We start from the raw sequence: 22,956 nt of genomic DNA, 5'->3' as shown, positions 1-22,956 counted from the left end.
CACGACTGGGTCCCGGAGGCGGAGTGTTGACCTTTGCCTTTTAACTATGTGGGTCTGAGGTAGGGGCAGTAGTGCTCGCGCATTGACCCGAAGGTATGGAGTCATCAGAGTCGTCTGCCTCGGATACGATTTGGAGATTGTCTGAATCCTCCTCTGGGATGTATGATTCTTCATCGAAGATATCCACTGGTTCTGGAGCCGATCTCTGCATGTCGTGTCGACGGGCCCTCCGATCTCGAATGGTTTTCTTGGATTGAAAGGATGCGCAGACTGTACTGCTGGACTCGTCGTATTCCGGCGATAAGCACAGGTTAGAGACCTTGTGATGGTCAATGAGTGGAAACTTTGCTCCACACTCGGGGCATCTTTTGAATGGCGCCCTTTCCAGGAGTTGTAGGCCTCACGGCGTGGGTAGGCCCAACGGCCCGCGCCGACGACTGGAATCGAGCTGGTGATGTCAAGTCGATGTTCTTCTATATTGAAAGTTGTTAATTAATCAAAGTTACTATAAAAGTGGATTTAGAAACGGAGCGGAAAAGTTACATCCGAACCCAGTGGCGGAAAAAAACAATCTAAGGATGGAGTTGATGCCCATGCGCACTATTGTCCAAGGGAGGAGTCGCCTATCTCGTCACTACAAAAGACTTCTTTCAAGAAGACAACAACATGCAATCATCCGAGCCCAACACCAGGTGGCAATCTAAAGCTCAGTTTGAGATCTGCAGCTCATATGCCTCGAACAGAGGTATTCTCTTCTCCTGACAGGATGACCAGTTGGAGCAGGTCCAGGAACTTAACTTCAAAATAGCCTGCTTTGTAACAAACAAATGTTAAGTGACACCTGGAAAGCCTCAGCCGTTGTCCACAGTCTGGCTGGCACAAAAGAACTGGTGAGTGGCCACAGGGGAGGGAGGGGACTATTGATTACCCTGACCAGACTTCAGGGTATGCACAAAAGCTCTGCAGAAGGGGATAAGGGTTTCCCTAGCTGGATTCTGAGAGAAAGGGGCACTGGGGGATTGTTTGCAATAGGGCAAACAGGAACTGCTGAGAAAGTGGGTAGGGTTGCCCCCAGGAACTTTTATCCTCATTGGTTAGGTAATAGCCCGTTGGTGCCAAGCATAAATATGGCACCCCAAAGTGCCATCATCAGAACACTTACTGGAACGGAAGAAGATCAAAAGAGGACTGTACCTGCTCCCTTTGTAACCAGGCTAGGAAATGGACTCCAAAAGACAGTTAGCTGACTTGCTGTGTCACAAAAAGGACACAAGCTGCAAGAGGCCTTTTCTTGGAAACGCCCAGCTGACCAGTGACAACTGGACATGAACTAGACTTTGCTGTTGACACCCTCAGAGTCCCGAAGACCTTAAAAGTGTGCTCCTAGTGATTTATGGGTACCAGAAGAAAGTTAAAAAATGTATGAAAACTTTTCCTCCAGAGCTTTAGAGGGACTGATGGGAAAAACGTATCCAACTTGCAGATGCAAAGTCTCATTCTATGTTGAGGTTTAGAAACGTTTCAGTAAGAAATCTCCAAAGTTCCAGAGCTCAAGCAAGACCAATCTGCTTCAAGTATCGAACCGTTGGTTCCCCAGTGGAGGTTACAGTTTTCTTAAAAAGTGACAAACTCACTTTCTTGCGCTGGAACTTGAGAACTTTATTAGCTTTTTGACTTCTGTACTTTCACCAGGACCAATCCATTCCTCCTACCTGACCAGGGCTCCTTCGTGGTCAGGCTCATGTCGCACTTAGGTCGTGATCTTCTGCTTCCATAGGACCATCACAGGAGCATTGTCTTTTTTAGTACTAATTTTACTTACATCTTTTAAAAAATCATATCCTAGGTTCCCATATTGGATTTTGATCTTTTTTGTAAAATCTTTCTCTTTATCTGAAAACCTGTTGTGGAGCTTTATTGTGTTGTGTGTGACTTTGTGTACTGCGTATGCACTGCCTAAATACTTCACACTAACTAGGATTTAAGACCGACTGCTACATGTCCCGTTACCAGGGAATAAGAATAGGCTTTTTGATTTAATTTTTGTGACATCTAGCAGGTGGTGACACCCTTTTCTTCAAGGTGCCACAACGGGTAAGGTTGTAGAGTGAATCAAAGCAGTTTCATCAACTTGGAAGGAACGACGAGAAGAAAATATATACCACCCAACTTGGAAAGATAATCAAATATGTCTTTTCATGATAAAAAGAAAGCTTCTATTAGCTAATGCTCGTGTGATAAAGTTAAGACTAAAGTGAAGAACGGCATGGACACTGCTGGACGTCTGAAGAAAAGCCTGTTGAGCAGATTCAGGTATAGCGCCTAAGCACCATGCTGGCCCCAAATGCTTTACCCAATCAGTCTGTTGTGTTCAGGTAAGACCAGATAGTGCATTTCAAAGCATCTTGACCATCGAGGATCAGGAGTGTGTCACATTCTCCAGGACAGCTGACAAAACATTTGCCACCCAGCCCACAAGGTATGTGAATACCGTCCAAAGAAACATTCACAGATCGCAATTTAAGGCTCATACTGTGAAAGGCATGTTTCGCAAAATTGGCTGAATGCAGGTGCCTCCTTGTTTTTATCACGTAATACATTACTATCTTGTTGGTTGCATTTATAAGGACCCATGCAGCCACTTATTCACAAAGTGGGACACTGATGCAGATATTTACATATTTATACATTACTCGCTAATACTTGCATTCACTAAGATACACTTAAGTCAGTTATACAATCAATTTTACAAACAAAAAAAACATCCATTTTGACAATTATTTACCCATTTATTCTTGCATCGACCTTTAGACATACATATATAAAAATATTTATTTTTCAGAAAGACAAACATTCACTGGATGATGTCATGAGTGATGTCATTTGAGATGTCATCAGTGATGTCATGAGTGATGTCACTGACCAGGTCATGAGGGATGTAATATGAAACGTCATCAGCAGTGCATTACTGGCGCGCGAGTTATAGTTAGCTGAACTAACTATAACGGGGGAATTTCAATGGTTTTGTATGAGTGAAATGTCCAGCTAACTACAACATGGGTGAAACCTATGGTTTTTTCATTGACTTTCTAAGGCTTTTTAAATGCTCATTCCTAACAATAATGTGGCTGAAACCTATGGTTTTTTCAGTGAATTTCAAAGGTTTTGTAAATGATAAATTTTAAATGTATTGTTATATTTTTTATACTGATTTACTACATTGTTTTAAAGTATTTATTTTTAGATATTTTATTTTTTACATTACATTACATATTTTTAATATAAATTGAAAAAAAGTTGTTAAAAATATTGAAATTGTAATATTTATTTCTTTTATTTTATATTTTTTTTATTTATATATATTTTATATAGCAGGCAATGATATCCCATGGAGGTAAATTCAAGTTACTGGTAAGTACGGTTAGAATTACTTTTCAGGATCAGTAGTGGGCTGAAAGATGCAGCACTGAGGTCTCTCCTGATAACAGGTGAGTAAATCGGAATTCGTAGTTCGACTGATTTTAGAGGAATTTTTTTAAGTTTCAAAAATAGACACGTAGAAACTATTCTGGTGAAAACCTCACAATAGATTCCTATTGCAGGAAATACAAGTTACTGGTAAGTGCGCTTAGATGTACTTCTCAGGGTCCGTACTGGGCTCAAAGATGCAGCACTGACGTCTCTTGTGATAACAGGTGAGTAAATTGGAATTCGTAGTTCGGCTGATTTTAGAGGAATATTTTGCTCAATAGAGAAGGAAGGGGGCGGGGTCTGGGGCGACATGTGTGCAAACACACCCGTGGCACGTTTTAGGTTGGGGAATTAATTCCTCTTCAATCCTGAGGTCCCCTGTGAGCCAACTAGCCCACCAGGTACCTCCAGTATGCGCCAGGGAGCTGCCTTGCAGAGAGATGTTCAGAGGGCACGCCCCCTTTTTACAACACTCTGCAACGCAGCTCCGTGGCGCTTACTGGAGGTACCTGTTGGACTAGTTGTATGGAAGAGGTATTAATTACCCAACTTAAATCGCGCCACAGAGCATGTTTGCACACATATCACCTCAAGCCCTGCCCCCTACCTTCACCACTGAGCAAAAGAGCCGCGTAGCGCATTCTAAGTTGGGGGATTAAGTCCCCTTGCATACTGGGGTTCCCTGGGGACCAACTAGCCCACCAGGAACCTCCAGTATGCACCAGGGGGCTGCGTTGCAGAGAAGTGTAATAAGGCCACGCCTCTTTTACGCAGCCCCCTGGCCCATACAGGAGGCTCCTGGTGGGCTAGTTGGCACCCAGGGACCCTCAGTATGCAAGGGGAATTAGTTCCCCCTCTGCAAACGTGCCAGGGGGCGTGTTTGCAGAGAGGCGCAGGGTGGGGGCGTGGCCTCCTCCCAATCCAGTTTTTTAAAATTTACTTTTAGGAAGGGGGGCTGTGTAGCCCCCCTTCTTTTTCTTTTTGGCCCTGGGGTCCCCATCTCCCAGGGCCTTCCCCAATTTTTAAATAAAAAAAACCACACAAAATGTTATTAGGTGGGGGGGCTGCATAGCCCCCCTCCTGAAGCTTCTTTTGGCCTCGGGGAGCCATTTTATTATTTTTTTTTTTTTGGGGGGTGGGGGGAGGGGGGCCGCGTGGCCCCCCTACCGGGCCACATCAGGCCCCGGGGACCCCGTCCCCTGGTCCTGGCCCTCCTCGTCGTTGGGGGCCATGGGGCGGGGGGAGGGGGGGTGGGTCCCAAGCCCCCCACGGTCCCTGCCGGCATCGCTTTTCTGCTTGAGGAGCAGCTACCATGCCGCTGCTCCCCATGCAGAGAAGCAATCCGCTTTGATTTTTGAAAGTCTCTTTCAAAAACCAAAGCAGTTTGCTATGGCAGCGAGCCTCCCGCCCTACCATAGCGAACAGCAGTGTCCCGGGGGTAGGCACCGTGGGACACTGCACGAGCCGGCCCTAGGGGGTGGCGGTCCCCAGGGCCATCAAGGGCTCCAGGAGGGGGGCCACGCGGCCCCTCTCCCAACAGTTAAAAGCCCCGGGGGTGGTGGTCCCCTTGACTGGGGGGTCCGTCACAGACCCCCCTATTTTGAAAATTAGTGTCCCGGGGAGGTGGCAGTCCCCGGAGCTGGGGGCCCCTCTGGGCACCCCATTATTACAAATAAAAGAAGCTCCGGGGGTGGCGGTCCCCGGGGCTGGGGGCCTCAGAGCCCCCCCACCCTATTAAAATAAGCCCCGGGGGGTGGCGGTACCCGGGGCCCCTATGGGCCACCCTTTACAAAGTCAATTGATCCCGGGGGCTGAAAAAAAAAATATATATGCACATTTTTTGGGGGCCTTGGGGGTCCCTTGTGGGACCCCCTGAGCAGGCCTAGGGGGTCAGGGTGCTTCTACTCTGCGCCTTTTGCGCACTTGTTTTTCAATGTACTTGTGCCTCGGTTCTACTGAGTCACAAGATGGCTGCCAACACTTCCTGGTTTGGAGCGTTGACAGACAGTTTACAGCCAATTAGCATGCAGCTAGTGCTCGTAATGGTACGCGTACAGCCTCAGAAAGTACACGTACGGTACAACTTCTCTAATATATCTATGATTTTACTTTTGATTTTCTCAGGAACTACTGAACGGATTTACACCATTTAACAAAAAGCACAATCTACAAACCAAACTCTACCTTTTTGCCAAATTTGGTGTAATTCCGTTCAGCAGTTCGGGCTGTAGCTAGGTCTAAAGGTCCCTATGGAAAATTGCATGGGGGAAAACATGTTTTGGGACCCCCTTTTTTCACCCCCAAACTTTCAGGGAAGGAGCGGAGCAGGCCATCTTCTTGGAGAATTTCGCGAAGATTCGTCGACCGGCGCCAAAGTTATTCCAAATAGAATGGTGCGGATTTCCGATGGAAACTAGGACCTAATTAGAACTACCTATTGGCGACCGCCAGTAGGTAATACATATATACACACACACACACACATACATATATATATATAATATATATATATATATATATATATATATATATATATATATATATATATATATATATATATATACACATATACACATACATATACATACACACATATATACACACACATATACACACACACACATATATATATACACACACACACACACATATATACACACACACATATATATACACACACACACACACACACACACACACACACACACATATATATCTGACACATACACACATATATACATACGATGCCAGTCACTGACGGACGCCCACTGAGGAATTACAATTCATCCAGTGGCAGACGAGGGGTACACTTAGAAACTTACCATCAACGAGTGACAGCCCGAGTGAAGGATTGTTGGAGTAAGGCAGGACGGATGAGGGTGGCGCGAGCCAACATCTGAAGGGAACATCAGGAAAATATTTTTGATCAGACACTGAGGTCCTTTGATTGATTGATGGTATGGAGGATGTCGATACGTCACTGTCATGCCGTAGTAACTGCCGCTTTCAGATTGGCCAGAGAACAGCCAATCAGATAGCCAAACAATTTAAATGGACTTGGTTTTGTGTACATCGGATGTTTGTTTGTGCCGCACTGAGGAAGGCATTGAGCTGAAACGCGTATGCAGCAATAACGTTTTATATAATACCCTGCCAGTGCTCCAGGTGTTCTTAGGAGTGGTTGTGTAAGAGGGGCCCACCCCTGCTTTTCAGATGCACCCGTTGTGAGTTCGGCGGCCCTGGTAGAGAGTTCGCAAATATATATATCACTCATCAAAACATCTCCAGTTGAAGACGCACTCGAAAAGCAGACAAATTCTACTGATTCTTTATTTGAAAGAAAAACGGCATCTTCATTCAAATTCATTTCATTGCCGTAGGCATTTCAGAGCAACAGCTCCTTGGTCACAGGCTTCATGATACTTCGCAAGATAGGTGAAAAGGCACTCTCCTCTGCATGTCCTTTATTTAATTAGCACTCACAGGCAAGTTGAACCTCATGTTGGAGGGCTTTTAAATCAAATGAACATCATGCTACAGCGCATATACCTACTAAAGGTAAAGGAATTCATGAAAATGCACTACTTATCACAGCATGCAACACTAAGTACATGGAGAGAGATAGCTGTCCGAGAACAAGAGATGAATGAGAGCGGGGCATTGAGAGAATTTGATGGAGATGAATACGAGAGATAGAGCAGAAGCCAAGATAGTACTTGAAATACAGAGAAAGGTGCGTTAGGAGGGTGCATACATATTAACACTCCTAAAGCTGGTTGTGAGAAACTCGATTTTCACAGAAAAGAGCAGCTTTGGTCTGACAAAACATATTAGAAAACAGTAGCTACCCTGGAAAGAGACCTGTATGCTCAGTGAAGGAAAGGAAAATCAGCACATAAGGTTGATTTAACAAAAGCAGGAAATGGTTCAAAAATGAGAGAGTGCTACATGAAAAAATACAAAATAAAAAAAAGATTAAGGGAAGACTGTCACAGCTCCAGCGGGAAAATGAATGCTATTTTCTCAGAAGAAAATGTTAATGCAGCAGGTTTGGCCTGTTGAAATTTATCAAAGGAAAACTGTTGGGGTGCGGTGTTAGAAGCCATACTCCTAATTGTGAAACGTGTGGTAACACTGCAAGCAAACAGTCCACCCATAAGGAGGGGCCATGCAAACAAATGATTCTCTCCAATCTGTGTAAAAATTACACACTCTACTGTAACTGGGAATGCAATAAAAACAGCCTCCAACAGTTGACCTCCGTCTTTGAATGCACAGCAAATTTAAGCATATAAGAACAGGATTTACAGCCCTGTTTACAGAAACGGACCTCAGTCTTGAACTGTAAACATCTAGAGCTCCTGTCAAATGCTCTTTGAGAAGGGGAAATGTAGTCCCTAAACATATGCTACAATGGGACAAGTAGAAGGGTACAAGAACTGACAAAAAGGTGGGACAAATAGGGAAGACTGACCACTAGCAAGTAAGGATTTTTAAAGGACACTGAACCAAACAAATGAAAGCAGCAGGCAGGCGTTAAGCCCACAAAGGGAATAGAAAAGGTTCAACCTAAAAAGGGAAGCAATCTAGTTGAACTAAATCCATGCACAAACCAAGATCGCTGCTTAGTGAAGACATACCATTTTCAATTTTAGTTTTTGGATGAGGCCCACTGAATGCCAGAAATTTCTTTGGAACTATCCAGTTAAAGTCACCATTTTCTGCTTTCTGGAAAAATTAAAAAGGTATTTTAGAATGTGTGTCGTGTACCAGTTTAATAGCATATTTTACAATACTCTGTGCGATAGCCTCAATTGATCATGGAGAAGGCAGGCTACTCATGTGGGAATTATTGTTAAAAGAGGCTCTACTATTTACAGTACTTTACACGGCCTAAAGCCCTTCATTTTCTGCTCTGCCAACCACCCCCTCAACTTAAATCAATGTAACATGCTAAAATCAAGTCCTTCTTTGTTCAATCACATCAATGTATTGAATCACAACCAAATTATTCAATCTAGCCCAACATAACTGTAGTTAAAATAGGCAAGTGTGGTATATCAGTATGTTAAGTAAACGAAAGAAACTACCAACCTCATAGTGTTCATATTCTTCCACATCAAATTCTGCGAAGTTAAGGAAATCATACTGCACAGCCTAGAAGACAAGACAATACTATTATATTTTCGATTCATAGAACAAAAGCCATTGCAGGAGGACAATAATCAAAGAGAGAAATTTAAAAAAGCAGGTACATGTATTTTATCACACTCCAGCTAAACCAACATTCAATTCTAGATAAACAACACTCAAAATGAAGACGTTAAGGTTTGCACACATACATTTAAAAAGTACAATTCAATCTCCTGTCACTAATATTATCTTTTATTAAAATTACTCTGCATCTCTATTTCTAGTTATTTTTCCTTTATGGTCAATGCCACCCCAAGTTTAACTCTGTTACACAATTTAGAAGGTTATACCCACGTTAGAGACATGGCTCTGAAGGTTCTATGCTCACGTCCAGATGCTGCGGTACCACACTCCCCATGCCAATTCTGAAACCACTAGAATGACTTGGGGCCCAGTGGTACGTGATCATTTTCAAAAATGTGGGCAGGAGGCAGAAAGGCATACAGGAGTCCTAGGTGCTGTTCCAGTTAGAACGTATCTCCAAGCATCTCAAAACGAAAAACATTTGCCACTGTATGTTCAACTGTAGCAAAAACATCTAGCCAGTGTTCTTCCCATTGCTGGAAGATGTCCTGTACCGCTAAAGGAAATCATTTCCATATCTAGGCTGCAAGACCATCTGCTGAACTCATCTGTTCTGCCATTCAAAGACCCTGCGAGGTGGTTCACAACTGGAAATGACTCTCCAACCAACTCAAGAGGTGCAGAGCAACGTGGTACAGATCTTAGGACTCCACTCTCCCCTGCTTGGTGCAATACCACATGGTTGTGTTGCCTGTGATCATCTATACCAGCCTCCCTTTAAAGGATGGTAGAAAGGCCTTCAAGGAAAAGCTAATAATTTAGTGCACTAAGGTCAAAGCCCTTCTAAAGAAACCCAATCTCAATCAGGATGACTTTGCCAACTTTTGCCCCATTTCTCTCCTTCCCTGGGCGAGTAAGATTCTAGAGAAACACATACACCATTATGGTGGGATTTCTGGAATCTAATGATTTACTCCATCCCTCCCAGACTGGCTTTCGTTCCCAATTTGGGACTGAGACCGCCCTCCTCGCAGCAACTGAGGAGGCAAGGATGCTCCTGGATCAAGGGAGCACTGTAGCGATCATCCTCCTCAACCTCAGTGCCACTTTCGACACTGTTAATCATAACACTCTGATCCTCAGACTTAAAAATCTGGGAGTATCCGGCATTGCATTAACCTGGTTGCAGTCCTTTCTGAGTGAGCGCTCCTTCAAAGGAGATGTTGTTTCCAATCAGTTGCCTCTCAGCTGTGGGGTTCGTCAGGGCTCCTCCCCGATCCCCACGCCCTGTAATGTGTACATAAGACCCCTGGCGGAGATTGTCCATTCATTTGGCATAAAAATCATCACCTATGCAAACGACACGCAGCTCGTGGTGGCATTAAACCACCCGAGAGGTCATCTAGCACTCTAGGCTGTTGCCTAGAGAAGGTTGCCAGATGGATGGAACTCTTGTACCTCAAACTAAATGGGGACAACACGGAGCTTATGCTCCTGGGCAACTCCCCCTCCTTTAACTCTGCCTTGCTTTGGCCTAACTGTGGGCTGCCCCAGTCCCTAAAGACCAGATTAAGAGTATTGGCATCTGGCTCGATCGTTCACTCACCTTCAATCACCAAGCAGCGAAACGCTCAGCTACGTGTTTTGGCTTGCATAGGATGCTTCGTAAGATCCTTCCCCTCCTCCCTTTTCAAGCCAGAAGGATTATGGTCCAGGCCCTTATTCTTTCCCGCCTGGACTATGGGAACGTCCTCTATCTGCGAGCCCCACAATACACCATCAATAAGCTCCAGATTATCCAAAATTGCACTTGCCGCTGGTTCTACAGATCCCTCGCCGGCAGTCTGCAAAGCCAGCCCTAGAGACCCTTCATTGGCTGCCGATCAGGGAAAGGATTCCGTTTAAATCCAGCCATGTGTTTGGCTCACAAAGCCTTTTGAAATAACGGCCCAGCTGTTATCCAATCCCTGATTACCCCATACCATCCTAGGAGAGACCTCCGTTCAATGGACGCCTTTCTCTCTTTACCCCCACCCCCAGAGTAAGGAGAGCCATATGTGGCGGGCGGTCTTTTTCCTATAAAGCTGCTTTTCTCTGGAAAGCTCTTCCACTTCACATTCGAAATGAGCCCAACCTGTTGGCCTTCCGAAAGCTTCTAAAGACATGGCTCTTCAGGAACTGTATCTAATTCCCACCTGCTCGGTCCCCTGTTGTGTCGTCTGTAGCGCTGGGAGGCCCCAGGGTAGCCTTCTCGCTCTATAAATGTAATTTCGTTTCATAACACCAGTAAGCTGATATCTCCAGCTCTCCTGAATGACATCCCCATCCCAGCACTGATGCGTCTGTCACCACCGTCCACTCTGGTGAGAAAGAGGGCCTGCCATTGCTCCACCTGCAGTTGAGTAGCCCCCACTACAGATCATGAGCAGTATTTGAGATCTGAATTGCCTGCAACCGCTTTCCTTGGTGCTGGGCCCACTGGAATTTTAGACACCATTGTTAGGCTCACATAAGAGGCACAGGGCCAAGACTGATTTGCATATGGCCATGTCTGAACTGGGGTGGCTTGGTGAGCAAAATAACGATGGATTAAACCCAGATCTGTGACTGGGGGTGAATGTTTTGCCATTGTGCAACATTCCGTCCATCATCTTGTGTGTTTTAAGGAATCTATAACTACATATGTCTCATACAGATGCATCGTTATTTAATGAGTTTTATATAGCGCTGGCCAGACCCGTAGGTATCAGAGCGCTTTACATTAAGTTACACCACAGCGAGTTGCAATTTACGAGTTTAAATAAGTTACATAATGATTACATGGAAACGACAAGAGTACAGTCAAGGTACAGTAAAATAAAAGACAGATGCACGGAAATTAACAGGGGAAGTGGGAAAATCAAAAGGGGGGAGAGAAGGTAGAGGGGGACAAAAGTAGTGTTATGGGAGAGGGTGCGGGGATACAAGGGGATGGGAAAAAAAGCAAATCAGAAAGAGGGAGAAATGTTTGAGGATCATCAAGGGGGAACGAGGGAAAAGGTTAAAAATTCAACAAGATAGCGCGTCTGGGTCCGGAGGAATGGCGAAGAACAGCAACAAAATGGCGGGCAGGGCAAAAGATAAAAATATTGTTAACAAAGGTAAGTAACTTGTTCATTTGAAAGAGCCAGTAATTATAGATTCTTTCCCTTATAATAGATACCCCAGCAATGCCAACCCTGGTGGTGGGTCTACGAACTAAGTTCACACTAGGAAGTCCTGGAGAACAGAACTGACGAAAAAGCAGTCTCTCCAGACTCGGCTGTTCAGGCAGTAATTTTCATGAGCGTGTGCAGGTATGCCCATGTGGCTGTCTGGCAGATGTCAATCAACGGAACTCCACGTCCCAAAGCAGTAGTGCCTGCATTCGCCCTGGTAGGGTGGGTGCACAGTCCTACCGGAGGTTCCTTTTCTGCCAAAGAATAACAGACCTTGATGCATAAGACAACCCATTGAGAGATAGTAAGTTTGTTCACTGCCCGACCTTTCTTAGCAAGTTCAAGTTTAAATACTTTATTTGACAACATTGTCATAAAAGCTTTCATCCCTATCTAAACATAATAAATACTAGTCTAATAGTAAAAAACATATTAAATAACGTGCAATAGTGCATTGTTGGCGAATAAGAATCTTTAAAATTTACACATTAAAAAGTGTCATCACAGACCAAAGGAAGTTCATGTAGTTCATGGGGGTTTTAAAGTGCGCGTGCGTATTATCCAAGCCCATCCCAGGAATTTGGCCACTGCAATTGCAAGTTGAGGGGCACAATTTGATTTCAGGACCCTGAAAGCCTCGAGACATCTCCTTGTGCCCAGGTTTTTACATGCCGGTTTCAGCCACCTGTTCCTTGGGGCAGCGTATAATGGACATACGAATAAAAAGTGCAAAATATCTTCTACATGGGATTTACAATAAAAGCATGTGCTAACATTATCAGGGGACCATTTAACAGTAAAAGCATTTAGGGGTAGGGTGCCGGCTCTGAACTGGAAAAACAATTTCCTATCTAGAGGCTTGGAGATCAAATCCCAGTACAGTTCAAACATGGGGAAAGTTTTTATCTCTAGAAACTGGGATGTCAAGGCGGGAGATTGGCTGGAGACCAATGTGGCGTTATTTATCATTTCCCAGTATAGCTTTTTTAATGTATTCTTGGAAGGAAAGTCATTTGGGTCAGTTACGGACCACAAGTGTTCAAGGTGCAATTTTTGAAGTAGTTTCCTCACCTCTTTTAACCAAACTACTTTGTGAAAGGTATCAGAGTTGTCAACATCCAATAAGGCAGCAGCATAGTGGCTCAGTTCCGGGGTAGTTTTTATACGCCTCCAGTATAGGAGGGGGCGAAGTCTAATCATGTCCACAATCCTTTTCCTCCCCAGGTCATAAAGGAGAGGAGTGGAGGGGGTACTCTGTGGGACCCCGATTAAGCCTCGCAGGAATTTATTTTCTGCCACTGATAAAGCATTCAAATTGGTGAAGCCCCAAAGTTCTGACCCGTAAAGGCATGCACCCAGCACTTTCATGCCGTAGATCTCCAATGTTGGCTGTATTGGTTTTGTAAATGAAGTTTTATACTTCTTGGCTATTGCCCCTGCCAACTGATTATATTTTAACATTACAAAGTCCATGTGAGATCTCCAATTCATGCTAGCATTCAGAGAGATGCCTAGATAGGTAAAGGCGTCAACTTCTTCTAAGAAAGCCCCATTGTGAACCATTTTCCCCTTGTATTTCTTGGAGGGATTCAGATTCATAAATTTTGTCTTTGATTTGTTTATTTCTAGGCCTCGGATCCGGCAGAATTCTCCAAAAGCGTTTAGTGTCTTTTGTAGACCGCTAGGGGTCCGCGAGACCAGCAGAGTGTCGTCCGCGAACATAAGTACTGGAACTCGCTTCCCATCTAGTAATGGAGCATCCGTCGGAGTTTGCTTCAGGAAATCCACAATGCCGTTTATGTAGAGGGAGAATAGCGTGGGGGCCAGGACACAGCCCTGTCTTACTCCTCTCTCCACAGGAAAGGTTTCCGTGACCTCCCCCTGGGTTCCCCACCTAATCCGGGCATAGTTGTTCTCGTGGAGTCTTACAAGCAAAGTTAGTAATTCCGGGCTTATTCCTAAATCCCTTAAAACATCCCAAAGTTTTTGACGGGGAACTAAATCAAATGCGGCCTTTAGGTCAACAAAAACAGCGAACAGGGGACGATTTAGCAGGGTGACGTTCTTCCAATATAAAGTTAAAAAGTGAAACACTTGGTCAACAGAGCTGGTTAAAGGGCGAAATCCAGCTTGATAAGGCGAAAGAATGTCATTGTCAACTATCCAGGCTTGCAACTTGTTTTGAACCAGCCTACCCATCAATTTTTGGGCGCAGTCGATAAGGCTGATTGGCCTGTAGTTGCTTGCTAGAGCCTTATCTCCTTTTTTATAAACTGGAATAATTTCTGCTCCTTTCCACGTTGTGGGAATCTTTGCCCCCTGTGCGATAGCATTCCCGAGCCATACGAAATATTTACACCAGCTATCTCTGTCTAATAAGAAAACGTCAGCCGGTATACCATCAATGCCTGGTGCCCTGCCTCTGGTCACTCCATCCATTGCCTCATGTGCATCTTTTAGTGTGAATGGTCCATTGGCAAAGAAGACCCTATCTGGAGGAGGAACTACCTGGGGGCCTATATTGTCAGCGTATTGGGGTTTGAAGAAGTCAACCCAGGACTCTTTCGGGACATGATTTTTTGGGCATTCCGCTACACCCCCTGAACCCCATTTTAATATGGCCCAAAACTCTTTCTGATGTTTGTCAGCACATGCCTTCTTCAGTTCTAACCAGAGATTCTCATCCCATAGCTTTTTTGCCTTTGCCTGGGTTTTTCTATATTCATCCCTGGCTTTCAGAACTCCCGTTTTAGATCTAAGAGCATTGCTAAGGTTATGCCTTGCTACTCTACATGATTGGTCGTACCAACCCTTTTTTATAGGTTGTCCGTTACCCTTCTTCTTCTTGCCAGCTTTCAAGAATAACTTCTGGAGGTTGGCAAAGAACTTTGGCTGGGACTCTTCGATTATCATTTTAAAATTCCCATCATTCATTAAAACCTGCAGTCTGGCAACTTCATCAATAACTAGCCCCTCAAGGACCTGCCTATCCTCTGCATTGGCTACTAAAGTTGCCCATCTAACATGACGAACGTTGTTTGATAAAACAACGTCTGAGGTCATAAAGTTCCTAGCTAAATTTTCTGTCATAATTTTTTGTTCAAGGTTAAATATTAAAGACAGAGGGTTGTGATCACTCTCCAACCTGGATATGACCTGCATGTCGATCACTTTGTTCCAGACTCTAACATCTATCAGAATATAATCAATTCTACTACTTGATCTTAGGTTATCAAAGGTATGCCTACCCTGAGCATCAGAAGGAGTACGGCCATTTACTGCCCTCAATCCTCTGGATAGGCATAAGCTTTTCACCTGGATAGCTACTTGTGACCATTTTTTAACCACTGGAATGTCTAACTGAGGAATTCCCCATGTGGTGTCTTCTTCGTAAGTCAGATCATTGTCCTCACAGCCTAGAGGTTCAAATGTTGTATTTAGGTCTCCTCCTACTAAGATGTTATACTGGGTAGATAACTTCTCTAGGTCCGCATCTAGATCTACTACTATATCTGAGGGTATACCCCCTAGAGTCCCCCTAGCATAGATGTTGTATATTGCCAGCTTGCAACCATCGTTGCAAGTAAGCAGGATAGAAAGTAGGTCACTGTTGGAAAGATTCTGCTTAGTGGTACATTGCAGAGTTTGCCGTATCCAAATAATTAAACCCCCTGAAGGGCGTCCCTTTGGATTCTTCTTCGCGGGCACATAAAAGTTTAAGAATCCCAGGCGAAATACTGGTGACACTGACCATGTCTCTTGTAACAGTACAATGTCATAAGAATCTATAAAGTCACACCATTCCGGGGTCTCAGTTTTATGTTGGATACCTGCAATATTCCAAGAGATGATCTTGATGGGACTTCCTCTTTCCATACTCCTCTTATTTAAGGGAGTAGTCAGGTTAGGGGAAGGCTCACCAGGTAGGGACCTTACTTCAATCAATTTAATACCTGGTTGGGCAGCTGATGAGCTGTTCTCCACTAGTTTAGTGGTACAGCCTCTAGGGTCGAATATCCTACGATCTGTTTCTTCTAACATGGTAAGACTAGGATTCCCATGATGAACCTCTATAATCTTTGGTTGCCCTGCACTCCTCTGGTTATCCAGTCAATCACATTGGCTTAGTCCTGATATGGCAGAGAACCTATTTTCTAACGTAATTCCCCAGTTACTTTTGTTTGGCGGGTATTTGGCTTTTCTTATAACGGGGTTCCATTTAGTTTTTAACAACGTTGGATTTATGGCATTTCCCTTTTTTGTATAAAAGAAATCCAGCGTTAATGGCACTATTTCTGTAGATCTTCGCTGAGGGGGGTATATATTAGCTAGTATGTTTGGTAGGACTTCGGGATCTGAGAGGTGCAACACCACGCAATCCCCCCTAAACTTTTTAATGCCACCTCCGATCCATTCGACCCTTCTAGCTTTTACTATTTCCTGTGCCAGCTGATCCCTGCCTCCTGGTTTAAAAGCCATATTCTTGGATAACCAATGGAGTGATTTGTTTATCAATGAAGGGATATTCTCCTCTTGTCCTGGTTCTAATTGAGGGACGTTTGCTAGAACCAGAATTAGTGGGGAAGCTTCTACTATTAGTACTACAGGACCCCTATCCAAGTTCTCTAGCTCGTTGGTATTTCTGGTAGCAGGCCCTGTTGAGTCCTCAACCCTCAGGACTGGATTTATAGTTCCTATCCCTTCTCCCCCTTGGCCAGATTGGTGCATGATGTTTTGGGAAGTGCTTGCGGCACTATCTGGGCAGATTATGGTTTTAGTATTTTTAGGGACTGCCATTGTCAAATTTGTTTGGGCAGACCTAGGTGTTTCTGTTATAGTTTTTTGCAGAAGCGATCCCAATCTAGTGACCTCTGCTGTGAGCGAATCAATTTTGCTTAGAAGTGGTTTGGTAATCGTTTTAATTTTGTTATCTATGGCATTCAGTAGCTTTTTGAATTGATCTTCGTCTAGATGGATTCCACCTCCCCCATTATTCTCAATGTCGTCACCATATTTATCCTCTGAGGAGGCCTCAAGACACTTTTTACCTGATCTAAGTCCGCCCCTTTTTGGTATATTTTTACCCTTGTTCTTCGTTACTCTAGGGGCTGGCACCGGTGTAGGGGCTTCCTCCTCTAGGGTGTTACTTTCAACGTCAATAGTGCACTCAGGGGCTGCTTCATTAATTTCAACTAGTAATTGGGTCAGTGGGTTAGTATCAGGAATTTGAAAGACCTCATTACTGATGTCAAGAACTGAGACTGGTGGAGGTGTGTTACCAATAAGCATGTCCGGAGAATAGCTAAGACCCAAAGAAGACCTCCTATCCTGGTTGATTTTGGCAACTTTCTGTACCATGTAGTTTTCTATTGTGTTAATTGGAGCGGAGGATGCTTTAGCTTTAGGCATATTAGTATCAGCAAAGGTAGTCCTTGGGATGACAGACAATGTGATGATCCAGACGAATACAGGAGTAAAAGGGTGACAGCACTTACTTAGATAGGATTGGACAGCGTTCTTGGCCCTGCTCCTGCCTCTTCGTGCCGATGAGGGCCGTAGAGGGCCCGCCCTTTGCCCGGGCTTCGCTCCGGGCGTCCCGCTCGCGTCCCGCGGAGCGGACCTCTGCTCCGGTTTAAGCGCCTCCGGGCGCTGGTGTGAGGTCACTGATGCGCGCCGCCGCTGAGGCTTCCGGGAACTGTGGTCCCGGGGCGGCGGCGCGATGGAATGCCTTGTTTGACTCTCTGGCGGTGGAAACGGCGTTCGTGGACCCCCTCGCTGCTTTCAGGTAGGTCTAGCGTGGTCCCCAAGCTCCGCCGACCTCTGCTCCGGTTTAAGCGACCTTTCTTAGCACCCACATAACATACGAAGAGTTGATCGTCCACCCGGAAGTCTTTAGTGCGGTCAAGGTACAAGGACAGAGCACGTTTTGGGTCCAGACGGTGGAGTCTCTCCTCCTCCTTGGAAGGAGGCGGGAACAAGATGGGAAATGGGATGGTCTGGCCTATGTGGAAAGAGGAAACTACTTTGGACAGAAAAGAAGGTCTAGTACGAAGGACCACTTTGTCCAGATGGAAGGCAAGAAAGGAAGGTCTGGAAGAGAGCCTGAAGCTCACTCATCCTGCGTGCAGATGTGATGGCAAGCAGGAAAACAGTCTTTAAAGTAAGAGAAGAAGAGGACAATTATGTATTAGCTCAAAAGGGAGCACAATTAAGATAAGTCAAGACCAGATTCAAGTTCCACTGAGGCTTTACGAAAGGAGGAGGAGGAAACAGATGAGTAATGCCCTTCAGAAATCTGTTAACGATAGGGGACTTGAAAAGAGAAGGCTGATCAGGAAGGTGAAGATAGGCCGAAATATAGCCATTAAGAGTGCTCAGAGCCCTGATGGGCCAATGAAAGAATGAAGAGGAGAACCTCTGAAAGGGGGGCAGAAAGGGGATCCACAGCCTTTGCTGTGCACCAATGCCACAAATTTGTTCCATCTACATGCGCATACCCTTTTAGTGGATGGACACCTGGCTGCCAAGAGGACGTTACAGACTTCAGGAGTAAGGTCGAAAGCTGTCAGCTGTTGTCACTCAATATCGACACAAGGAGGTGGAGACTGGACAGGTTCGGTTGGAGAACCGTCCCCTGCTGTTGCGACAGAAGATCCTCCCAAAGAGGTAGTCTGATCGGAGGATCGATGGCCATGCTCAAGAACTATGGTTACCAGACTCTTCACGCCCAGTACGGAGCCAAAAGAATTACTTGGGCCTGGTTGCGCTTGATTTTCTTGAGCACTCTGGGTAGAAGTGGTACAGGTAGACAGACGTACAGGAGGCCGTAATTCCACTTGTGACGAAAGGCATGGCCGAACTAGTGCTGCCTTGGAAACTCCAAAGCGCAGAACTGCTGACATTGCACTTCTCTCCAGTGGCGAATAGATCTAACTAAGGTTCTCCCCACTGCTGAAAGAGACCTTGCACCACCTCCGAGTTAAGACGCCACTTGTGATCCTTCATGCACCGGTGGCTGAGGTTGTCTGCCCTGGCGTTTTGTGAACCAGCCAGGTGTTGAACCATCAGGGATATGCCCTGATGTTCCAGCCATGCCCAAAGGCGAAGAGCCTCTTGGCATAGGGTCCACGACCCCACCCTACCCTGTTTGTTGCAGTACCACATGGCAGTGGTGTTATCCATGAACACCTGCACTACTCTTCCTTTGACAGAATGAAGGAATGCCTTCAGTGCAAGATGGATTGCCCAGAGCTCCAGGTTGATGTGGAGCCCAGACTCCGCCGGATACCAGAGACCCCTGATCTCCGCCTCTCCCATGTGGCTGCCACATCCCAGGAGTGACGCATCTGTCACCACTGTGAACTCTGTTTGGGGGAAGGGAGAGGGATCTGCAGCTGACCCAATCTTGGCTCGTTAGTAACCACTGCAACTGACTCGCAGTCCCCTCCGAGATCTGGACGGCATCGGAAAGATTGCCTTGATGCTGCACACACTGGAACTTCAGGTCCCAGTGCAGAGCCTGCATATGCCATCTGGCATGATCTACCAGCAGGATGCAGGAGGCCATTAGGCCCAGCAGCCTCAGAGTCATTCTCACTAAAATCGGGGCTAGAGGCTGAAACATCGGTATCATAGCCTGAATATCCCAGAATCGCTGCTCTAGAGGATAAGCCCGAAACTGCGCTGTATCCACAACGGCTCCGATGAAAAGGAGATTCTGGGAGGGAATCGGGTGCGACTTCGGCACATTGAAAGTGAACCTCATCGAATGCTGGAGGTCCCCCGTAGCCTGAAGGTGGGAGATGACAGCCTGGGGCAAGCCGTCCTTTAACAGCCAGTCGTTGAGATAGGGGAAGACTGGAACCCCTGATCTGCGCAGATGAGCTGCAACCATCGCCATCAATTTCTTGAACACCAGAGGGGCGCTGGTAGGACCAAAGGGGAGCACGGTAAACTGAAAATGCTTGTGGCTTACCGTGAACCGTAGGTAACGCCGGTGGGCAGGCAAGAAGGAGATGTGAAAATAAGTGTTCTGCAAGTCCAACGCTACCATCCAGTCTCCAGGGTCTAGGGCAGACAGGACCTGAGCCAAGATTAACATTTTGCACTTCTCCTTCTGAGGAAGCGATTGACGTCCCTGAGGAGTAAGATGGGATGCAGCCCTTTGTCCTTCTTGGCTACCAGGTAGTAGTGGGAGTAGCAACCACGACTTACTTCTGACACCATGACTCCTTCGATTGCTCCCTTGGCTAAGAGAGGCGTAACTTCCTGGTGGAGAAAGGCCAAGTGATCCTCCGACACGCGATGGAGTGTAGGTGGCATGGAGGGAGGGGTAGTGTCAAAGAGGAGGGAGTAGCCTCTTCAGACTATCTGCAAAACCCACCTGTCCGATGTGATGTTGTGCCAGTGGGGGAGGTGATGGCGGATCCAGCCGCCCACTGGCACCTGGTGGCCCTGAAAAGTCCGACTAGGAAGGTTTAGAGGCTGCTGCAGGGGGGCATTGGTGGACTGTCCCACCAGCTGGCCCCCAGACCCACGACACTGGGCCCCACGACCCCAGCCACGCATTGGCTGGGTAGCTTGCGCAGCCCTGTGGCTCTGGGTGGAACGTTGTGAGTGCACTCCTTCTGTAGCCATGAAAAGGTAGAAAGACAGACTGCATGGGGGGGGGGAGACGTTGCTGCGAGGCCCAAGGATCTGGTCGTGGCCCTAGAGTCAAGCGCTCGAGCGCGTTGTCTGCCTTGTCACCAAAAAGGCAACTGCAATCAAAGGGCAGGTCCAAAAGTGTGGCATGGACATCCCCAGAGAAGCCAGATGTTCTCTGCCAGCCATAGCGCCTCAGAGCTACCGACGCGGAAACCGTCCTACCCAGCGAGTCGGCGGTATCGAGCCCACACCGGATGGTGAACTTAGCTGCGTCTTGACCCTCAACAACAGCGCGAGTGAGCATGGCCCGAGCCTCCTTCAGGCACTGTGGCAGCACTTGCGCAACCGTATCCTACACTGTGTGTGTATAATGGCCCTAGAGCCATGCAGTGTCCACTGACCGCAGTCCTAAGCTGGGGGAAAAAAACATCTTCCCAAGATGGTCCAGCTTCTTGGATTCCTTATCTGGGGGAGCAGTAGGGAATGCGCCTTTGGAGGATGAGGCTTGGGCCACCAAGCTTTCAAAAGTAGGGTGTTGGGAGAGAAAAAGTGGCCGCCCGGAGCAGGACAGTGGTGTCGGGCAATCATCTTGTCTTCAGGAGCCCCTGTGCTTGCTGGGCTTGGACCAAGTGCCCAGAAGGATGTCAGTGAGAGCATCATTAAAGGCAGCAGGCGCTCCGAAGAGACTGCTGCCAGCTGAACCACCTCAGTCAGGAGGTTAGTCCCGACAGCCACCATACAAAGCTTGAGGCCCAAGGCCTCAGCTGCCTACACAACACCAAAGCATAGGAAGCTCCCTCCTCCGTAGCCACGGTAGGGGAAAAAGCATACCAAGGTCTGGGGAGGTATCCAGACCACCGGCATCACCAAACTCCTCTCGCCAGTCCAACTCCTCAAGTTGGTCTGCTAGAGGGTCAACAGACCCCTCCTAGGCCTTCTCACCCTCCTCTGGGCGGTAGGGAATGCCAGGGATGAACAGCGGCACAAAAGTACCCTCCGGGACCGACATCGGTCCGGCGCTGTGCCCAAATCGGGGGTGAGGCTGGGGACGACCCTGGTTGGGGCAGCAACAGAGGTCGGGTGTGTCGTCACTGGTATTGGTGCCGGGGAAGGTACCGTGAGGTCGACCGGCACCGATCCAGATCCAGGCCTGGATCCTAAAGGGCTCTGCGGAGCAGAGGCCGGAGTCGCTGGCAACGAAGGGCCAAGGCCCCCGGCCGAGTCCGTGGGGCCCGAAGGCGCGCCTGCAGAGTCCGGCTGCCTAAAGATGCTGTGCAGTGCTTCATAAAATGCACAAAGCTGGGCTGGGGACGCTCCGGGCAAAGGTGGCTCTGAGGAAGGAGTCAGAGAGCGACGATGCTCCAGGTCCGCATTGTATCAGCCGAAGGACGGGGAGAAGGCGAAGAGCGGCGAGGCTTCTTCGCCTTCTTCTTGTGCTTCGACTTAACCGAGAAGCGCGAAGACTTCGAGGATGAATGGTGTTGGCTCCGCAACCGGTCCTGTGACCTTCCCCTCGACCAGGACCGCGAACGGCGCGGAGCCGACGGCCGGGTTTCCAAAGCTTTCAGGACGCTCCCGCAAAGACTTGGGGTTGAGGGCCCAGCAGTCGAAGCATGATCGATGACCGACATCAACTAGTGACAGGAGTGACAGGGTTCGAAACCGGGCCGATGACTGGACATCCCTTGTGCACCAAGAGTTGAAGACTCAAAAAGATGTCGACAAAAGTCGAAATATGGTTAGTCAAAAAGTGACTAAGGGGCACGCTCTCTCCAGATCTACACTGGTTGGGCCGGACAAAATAAAGAACGGACGTCAGGGCACAGGGGCGGCGTCTAAGTAGACTCTGCGACGTCATCCCGGTGACCATGATGCTGATGACGGACGCGGAATCAACCAACGCCATCTACTGACGAGCAGGAGTACTGCTACGAAAACATTTCTGAGGATCCAGTCTGATGCCTGGGGGTAGTTCTAAGGTAAGGAATCTATGCCTACGGTCTCTTTCAGATGGAATGGACATCAGCACACCGAGGTGGCGATTATATGCAGGTCCCCTCTCTCACTTCTGATGTGGTATTAAGTCAACAAAGAGCCGCATGGCATCACCTAATCATGCAGAACTGATTAAGATAAAAATCCAGTCTGGCGTCTGTATTGTATTCTAAGATGACGAATCTGCAGCTATAAGTATCTATCAGAAAGTAAAAAGAATGTCAAAGACTCAAGTGTGAAAGTCACATATACATACTATGTTAGCAGTTGGCATTATACTCTATAACTGGTTCACATGAATTCAAATATATGAAATTAGTTTCCTGTGGTATCAGGAACAGGTTTTCAGAATTTAGGGTGTAACTAGACTATAATATTTTAGTCGGTTGACGCAAGAACACCAACACCATTGTTCTGATCTCATCAACAA

At 46.7% G+C, this 22,956-nt stretch overlaps 1 protein-coding gene across 6 annotated transcripts in view; it reads right to left on the bottom strand.

Annotated features, from left to right (window-relative positions):
- Positions 1-22,956, bottom strand: part of CDC14B (cell division cycle 14B) — a 420,083-nt gene that overhangs the window by 214,430 nt on the left and 182,697 nt on the right. For all 6 annotated transcript variants that reach the window (XM_086961162.1, XM_086961163.1, XM_086961165.1 and 3 more), the window contains exons 7-8: positions 8,566-8,628; positions 8,112-8,199 (exon numbers count right to left, since the gene is read on the bottom strand). In XM_086961162.1, coding sequence (XP_086817288.1) covers positions 8,112-8,199; positions 8,566-8,628 — 151 coding nt within the window. The remainder of the gene's footprint in view (positions 1-8,111; positions 8,200-8,565; positions 8,629-22,956) is intronic.

The sequence above is a fragment of the Lissotriton vulgaris genome, chromosome 3_1 (assembly GCF_964263255.1).
Source record: "Lissotriton vulgaris chromosome 3_1, aLisVul1.2, whole genome shotgun sequence".
NCBI lineage: Eukaryota > Metazoa > Chordata > Amphibia > Caudata > Salamandridae > Lissotriton > Lissotriton vulgaris.
This window is presented reverse-complemented; position numbering and strand designations above follow the sequence as displayed.